We start from the raw sequence: 7,734 nt of genomic DNA on the forward strand, positions 1-7,734 counted from the left end.
TACGGCAGGAGAAGAGAGAGAGAGAGAGAGAGAGAGAGAGAGAGAGAGAGAGAGATCCTACATGGAGTTTAAGATAAAAATTTACCTCCCAATGTCTCTTTGAATTTCTCTAAATATATAACCGCAAAGTAGACATTGAACATCCAAGAAAACATTTTCAAGCATCCAACAAAACACTAAATCATTGGAAGATTTGACAACCAAATTTGCAAGCATCCAACAAAACACTAAATTAAGTGGAAGATTTGACAAAAACACACATTGTCACATGCAACAATAAACATTGTTGATAAATTTTTAAGTAGGCTAAGAAACCAACCCCTATTGGAAGTAGTAGAATTTAAAGAGTTTTTGTGAGTCTCAATGCAATTTTTGAAATATACGTGTTTGTATAGAGAAAATTAAGTTTAGGATCTTTTAACTCAAAATTATCTACATTTGTGAGTATTATACCATAGCTTGTTTTGAATGTAGCTAATTTTTCTAACCATTCATTTCGACACATTGTATCATGAACTAGTTCTACTCTATAGTACACACTCACAGGCAAACCGTTCCGCTAATTAACAATCACCTAGAGGAGAAAACCAAAATCTATAAAAAAAGCCAAATTGTACAGGAACAATGTTCTCAAAATACATGTACCTTTCATCCATTAGGTGTAAGTGACAACATGATCTGAGCAAATTTGCAAAAATGACTCTACATGGAGAGATGCCTTAGACTTGCACCCTATTAAAAAAGGATCCCAAAGATTTCTTTGCAAACCCTTGCTAGAATATCCTTCTATAGTATAGACAAAGACACATCATCTATAAAGAAACCCTTGATTTGCATATGCCAAGCATAGTCCACATCTTTTTTAGTATATTTTTGAATTCCACACTCAAAGAGACATAATTCCAAATAGGGCTCTTGTCAATAACTTGTAACAATTCTTAGAAGCAATAACTCAACACACACCTTATAGGGTAGAGGTGCCAGTTTAGAGACGCCCAAGATGAGGGCTCATGTAAGTAATCCAAAAATCATCAAAAACTACATTTGGATACATGGTCTAGTAGGCCACTGGGCCCTCTACATATGGAAGTAAATTTGTGCCAAAACAGTGCCAGCTAGACCTTGCAATTCTCATTTTTTAAAAACTAGTGTAATAAAAGTTGGAGTGGGTGAGAGAACCGTACTATCCCTTGGTACGTGTCTGCTGAGCACAGGAGAGTGAAATGGCAGTTATCGAAGGAAACCACCTTGGGACTCAAAACTGAGCGTCAATTTTCCCATAAGCCGCTTTTAATTCACCCAAGATTTAACTCTTGTGCTTCAGTTGTGGTATGTTGGTGCTCGTCAGTCGTCCCTGCTCGGCTGGCCATTGCTCGTCACAATCTGTCAACGTCACTGTGGGGCTGGGCAGAGCTTCTACGTGCGACGCCATCTTCTAGCCTAGCTTCCATCTCGCCCCCTTCTCAATGCTCGTCTTGAAGCTTGCTGCCTTGCTATGTTGCACGTCAGTCAAAGGAAGGAGGCTACATTTTCTGCATGCTTAGAAGATGCTGTTGAGACTCGTACAGTTTCAGCTGAGTTCGATGATGCACTGCCGGATTCCCACTATTCTGGTGGTCTTCTAGAGCATTCAAATTTATTTGGCCACCGATGAGCTGATGGCATCCCAGGGGTGAGTAGTGCAAGGTTGTTACACATGCTGGTTGTGTGTGTGACTTTCTTGTTTAGAATTCAAAGCTCCTGCATGCTTCATTGAGGTTGCTTTTAACATGCAGCTATTTATTCTGCGAGGGCCATGCTCCTATTTTTTCTATTTGGTGAAATGAAACATCAGCTTTGTCAATTAAGCTACTGTTTGCAATGCAGAAGCTTGGCAGGAACATTCATGCATCCGCAAACACCCAATGCCCCCAGGAATTCAACAAGGCCAACCGATTTGAGGTTTAGTGTTGTATGTCCATTTGCATCAACCTTCCCAGAGCTCGAGTCTCTTGTGGTAGCAGACACTACAAGCAAAATAGCTAGGATCGGCACCGTACCCCACAGAGTTCTCTTTGATGAAGATGAGCTTTTCATCCTTGATTGCACCGCATTGAGAGGGATTATGGATTTGAAGCATCACTGAAAGAGGGGGGCTGCAAGCAAGAAGTCCAGGACAGGGAAGGAGGATCTCCTTAGCGGCATAGCTGTGAGGGTTTGTGGGTGCTTTATGGGCCATTTTGGTGTGAATCCCCCTCACTTCTGCTCGTGTCCTTGTCAAAGCCACGACCAGCTCCTGCTGATGATGAAGCCTTGTACTGACCTGCTCGATACAGCCACAAAAGCAAGCTCGGGGCATCCACATAAGGAAGCAAGAGCTGCTGCAAATGTTCCAGCCCCTTCCTCCACATCCTAGTTGTTCCATGTATACAAGATTATCAACTGGTATGTAGCAGCAACTTCAACAATTTTTGCACTTGTTAGGTACTTGACCATGTAGTAATTCTGATATTTGTTTTTTCTGCCCCATGCCTCGTTTTTTTGCAGGTTTAGGGTGCTCTAGAAGCTATCGCAATTCTCATTAACCATGTAACACCTGTGTTCATGACACCGACAAAGTGAGTGAGAATTCCTCACTCACTCAACAATTGTACTCCCATGGAAAGCATGATATTATTTGCATTAACTTTAAGATAACTGTTTGATTGATTTAAAAAAACTATGACATTGTTGACATTGTATTCTTGTCTCTGAACAACACTTAAAAGAGTGATTGGGAGATGACATTGCAAATCTTGTATGTGAAGGTACAAAAAGGCAAGGCTAGAGTAGCATGTAGCTTCAAACCTTCAAGAGATAGAAAACGACAAACTTGCTAGAGTAAGTTGCAGCTTCAAAACTTCAGGAGTTACAAAACCTGCTAGAGTAAGTTGTACTTTAAGTACTTAAAGTAAAAACGCCAAAAAAACTATTTAGATCTGCCTTGTAGTGTTTGGCGAAGTTTCTAGTTGAACTAGCTTTGTGCTTGTTGTCGAGCGCTTCTGAGTTTTTCCATTCGTAGTCTCCTTCTGAGAGCACGGTAGGGTTGGTCTATGTGTAGTGGTCGAAGGAGTAAACCTTGTGTGGTTCCTTGCTCCCAAATTACAGCTCGCAATATTTTTTCAAAAAGAGTTTGTTGTGCATCCCATGCCTTTTTGGACTCTTTATCCTGAGCTGCATCCTCTTTCTGTTGTTTTCGTGTTGCCTTATATGCAAGAGTTTGCCTTCTCTTTTGCTCCTTCTCTAACTTTTTCTGCTCCTTTGCTTTTTCTATCTCGTCTTTTCGTGCATTCTTAGCCTTCATAGTGTCGATGTACTGTGATGAAGTGAGTATGAGACTATTGGTGTAGTCAACGAAAGCCTCTCGAGGTGCTCTTTGAACTGAAGCTTCTCTCATTGGGACTTGCAAGAGGTTAATGATACGTCCTTTCTCTATGGAATCCTTTTGGCTACCTTTGTTATGCCCATTCTCGTTGCTGTATCTCCTAATTTGATGGGTTGGCAACTGGTTTCCCTCTTTCGCATTGCTTGTCGTTTCTTGTACATGGTTTGGATAGTGTAGTGCATTGGGTATGCTACCATTTGTTGCACTTGCATCTTGCATGTGAAGCTCTGAACTGTAATCTTCTTCTCAGAGCAAATCCATGAAGCTAATTGTTTGAGAAGTCTCATGTGAATGATCCTCCGGGGTTGTAATGTGGCTAGTGTCGACTATGTACCCTTCTTGAATGTAATCATGTTGACCACATCCATCTTGAGCACTGCCAAGCTGTTCTTGGTTCGCCATGATGTTCAAAGCATGGACTGCTTCTTCTTCGATGTCTTCTCTACTGGCGTATTTGGAACCTGAGACAAATTGTCCTCCTCGATTCCTTCCTCCTCGTTTGCCATTTCTCTCTCTGTACTAATGTACATGCATGGCATGCCATCAAATTTGCAGGCTGTGTTGTCTAGAGGCCAGATTCCTGTTGTCCTGAAGCCTACCTTGATGTTGTGCTCATTCAAAGATAGTTGTATTGCTTTTGATGCAATGGAAGCAAGCTCTCTCTTGCTTGCTTGAGATGAAGCTTTCTGATGCTGCCAAGCTTGTCTTTGTTTCCAGAAATTTACCTTCAAAGACTTAAAAACAGAGACATCCAATGGTTGCAATTTGTGTGAAGTGTGGGCTGGTAAGGTAAGAATGTCGATGCCGGCATGATAGGCTTTGCTTACAACCGCCAGTGACACGTGACTACTATGCCCATCTAAAATGAGCAAATGTCGATTCTGTAATCCCACGTCTTGACCTATGCATTTTTTGAAATGCTCAATCCAAGCTTGAAATAATTCTCCAGTCATCCATGCTTTCTTTTGCATTGCCATGGTTGCGCCTTCTTCACAGTCTTCGATGTAGTTGCCAATCATACGGTTGCCCTTGAATATGTAGAAAGAGGGAATGGCTTGTCCGGCTGCATTGACGCAACATAAGACAGTGAGCCACTCCCTTGAGTCACACGTGAGGCCATACACTGACCTCGTACCTTTCCTTGTGAGAATATTCATTCCCTTATCTCGTGATCCTTGGAATCCTGTCTCATCAGCATTCCATATGTTGGTAGGTGGATAGCTACTTTCTGAGTAAAGCTTCTCTAAGTTATCATAGAGACTTTTGACTATATTTGGGCGAAACCTTGTAGCTCTTGATTGATCCAAACCTTCACAAACTCGAAATACAAGCTCCGGATGTCGCCTTTGAAAACCATCCCACCAACTCCTTCCTGGAATGCCGTTGGTGAAGAGTGTTTCCCGTGTTTGACAAATTTTTGCAACTTTCAACTTTACATCTACTACAGCTACGCCATAACCTGAATGAGACTTTTTGAATATCCACTCTAGTAGCAAAGCTTCTTCTTCCTCCGAGAGGATGGTGGGAGGGCCTTTTCGTTTCTTTTGGGTTCGACCTTCTTCCCAATTGATTATTGCAAACTTACTCATCCCATACAACATGGAGCATTTGTGCAGTGAGAGACCTTGGTCATGAGCACGGAGAGCTTTGGCCATGTCCTAAGCTGTCCATGAAAGAGTGGTACGCCTTTTTGGTTGTGATGGTTGTGTAGCTTTTATCTCCTTTGTTTGCTCATTGTTGTTGTCATCTATTGACTTTGTTGGAGTGGTTGATGCTGGAGGTGAGGGTTTGGGAAATGTTGCCTTTGTTTGAAGCACTAGAGGTGGTGTTTTACTGATTTTAGAGTGAAACTTCCTCTTTCTCTTGCTGCTCCGAGCATGTTGTATTGATGGTGATGTAACTGTGGTTTTCCTTGCTGATGATGTTTGGTCATGGCTGCTGGTTCGTGTGCCTCTTACCATTCTATTTGTTTTAAAACAAAAGTTATTATATCAGAGTCAAACAAACTATCTTTATACATTACATCGAAAACTAATGAAAATGATTATGATTAAAAACACGGTTGTTAGCTTACCTTTTGGAGTTAACTCAAGAAAGAATATCAGTCCTCAAACTCTTTGAGAAGATGTGAATAGTCTCTCACCGAAAACTTTTTCTTAGGAGGTGGGGGAGAAGTGCGCTTGGGACTTGTAGCTCGCTTCTCGATTAAGGTTGATGAGTAGGAAGTTGTTGTTGATGAGGAAGCCTTGGGTGATATGAATGGGGCTTTTTTGCGTTGAACTTTGCAGAGGAAATCTGGCATCACATGTACGCTTCCGCAACAGCATACACGTCCCCCATGCTTGTGAATTAATAGAGATGTGCAGAGTAAATTTTCAAGTTGTGGATGTCTTTCTAGCAAACAACCCTTACACTCACAGGGTGCTACTGAAGCCATAAGTTGTCATAGAATAAAGCTTGCAGAAGCATGCCAGGTATGTGTAGCAGGTTTACTCCTTGAGAGTGTTGGTGTGTGTAGCAGGTGTACTACTTGTGAGTGCTGGTTTGTGGAGTAGGTGTAGATCTTGTGGGTGTTGGCTGTTGGCAATGAGTGTATTGCTGAGCAGGAGGTGTAAAATGTGAGGGCTGGTTGCTGGAGGTGAGTGTATTGCTGCTGACAGTGTGAGGTCTTGTGCCAGGACAGCTTGCTGGACTAAATACACAGCTTGAGTTCATCTGAGCTATTGCTTAGTGGCTTAATGAGCAGGCATTTTCCCCTGGTTGTAATGGATGAGTGTGTTGATGGGGATCGTTGGACTGAATTCAACATGTCGTTTTTTATTTGATATGATAAGCGTACAAGGTATTTTCATGACGGTGTGTTGTGTGTGTCATCATTTGTAGAACTGCTCTTTAATGCATGCTGGAAGTATGATAGCCAATTGCTGACAAGCTGCTACTTAACTGTTGTGTAGGTCCATGATGAAAAGGGAAGGGCGCTTGCTCCATTTGTAGAAAGGGATGCGATGAGAAAAGAAAGACAAGCCCGCCAGTTGTAGAAAAGGAAAAGCTTAGTGTTAAATTAATAGTTCTCCTTGTATGGAAAAATAGACACGTTGTAAAAAGTGTCTCTCTTTTGGGACAAAAATGTATCTTTAAATAGTAGTAGTAGTAGTGTCTAATGTGTGTCTCTATTTTGGGCCCCGTACTTCATGACGTGTTTGTATATTATCAACTAGCACAAAAGCAACGGTCAACTCCGTACTACACATCATGTACACTATAAGTGGAAAAAATTTTCATAAAAATTTGTTAATGAAACCACCCAGTCAACCAACAATCTCAGTATGCCACAAGCCATAGGTGATGGTTCTTTAGAGGTAAGCCCTTTCGGGCTGTTTTCTTGAATTTAGAGATAAGCCCTTTGATCATTGTCAAAACTCTAAAATATACCATACAACGGGGAGTTTTTTAGGCCAGCATTATTAACAACCATAGAAGAACAATCAATTTGTGCACTTTTCAATGGCATACAGGCTGAGCCCAAATTCCCTAACATAATATCTCGCAATTGTATGACACAAGTCTTAGCGGATCTTACCATACATGACACTCAGAAAACATCTTTACTCTGCATTAGCCCAAACAACTAAGAGATTTTTGGGCGGCAATTCACAACATAAACAAGAAATTTGCACAAATGTAGCATGAATCACCAAAAGGCTCCAAATGAAATGGTGTGTGTATGTCCCTTGTTTTGTACATTGTGTGCAAAGATTTGGCTAGCCTCCCCTTCATCTCTTACCAAAACACTTTGCATAGATCTTTTTGCTCATGCATGCATATAACAAGCAACATTCAAAATGTTGAATGCTTGCAGGATATGCCACATGCATAATTAGTTGACGTCTCAGGTTTCAGGTTTGGCCTGCAAAAGGGGGTAAAGTGGGTTGCTGAGCTTTGTAAAAAAGAGAATGTGGCAGTAAGTAAGTCAAGCAAAAGGTTGCAAGGGCTAATGGGAGGAGCTATAAGGAAAGTTCAAGGGCTAAACAAAGAGCTCACGGTGGTGTGAACTGGAGTGCACCCTGTGGCACTTACAGGTGCTGAAATAGAAACAAAGGGCATTCGTGAGCATCTACAGTAAGGGCTTGGGTACCTCATTAGAAGAACCTAAAGAGGTGGCCGTAGAAGACATCCAATAAACGGAGAATGATTGTGGAGGCATAGCATGATCATAGAGGATCTATGTTAGAGCATATCTGTCATCTCCCTCCCTTTCTTCTCCCTGTAGCTCTATCATCTCCCTTCCCTTTTGCTTCAGCACCAACACTAGCACCCTCCTTATACAACTG

The 7,734-nt window shown here is 41.6% G+C and overlaps 1 protein-coding gene and 1 pseudogene across 1 annotated transcript; one reads left to right on the plus strand and one right to left on the minus strand.

Moving 5' to 3' along the window:
* The first annotated feature begins 1,294 nt into the window (after window positions 1-1,294).
* On the plus strand, window positions 1,295-2,676 carry LOC147433874 (uncharacterized). The gene is made up of 3 exons (XM_086489823.1): window positions 1,295-1,672; window positions 1,867-2,424; window positions 2,527-2,676. Exons 1-2 carry the CDS (start codon window positions 1,659-1,661, stop codon window positions 2,123-2,125), a joined length of 273 nt encoding a protein of 90 aa, XP_086345949.1. The 5' UTR covers window positions 1,295-1,658; the 3' UTR covers window positions 2,126-2,424; window positions 2,527-2,676.
* Window positions 2,677-2,758: 82 nt separating this feature from the next.
* Window positions 2,759-5,364, minus strand: LOC147433875 (uncharacterized; annotated as a pseudogene).
* Window positions 5,365-7,734: the final 2,370 nt, after the last annotated feature.

This window comes from Adiantum capillus-veneris, chromosome 19 (assembly GCF_014529385.1).
Source record: "Adiantum capillus-veneris isolate H3 chromosome 19, ASM1452938v2, whole genome shotgun sequence".
Lineage (NCBI taxonomy): Eukaryota > Viridiplantae > Streptophyta > Polypodiopsida > Polypodiales > Pteridaceae > Adiantum > Adiantum capillus-veneris.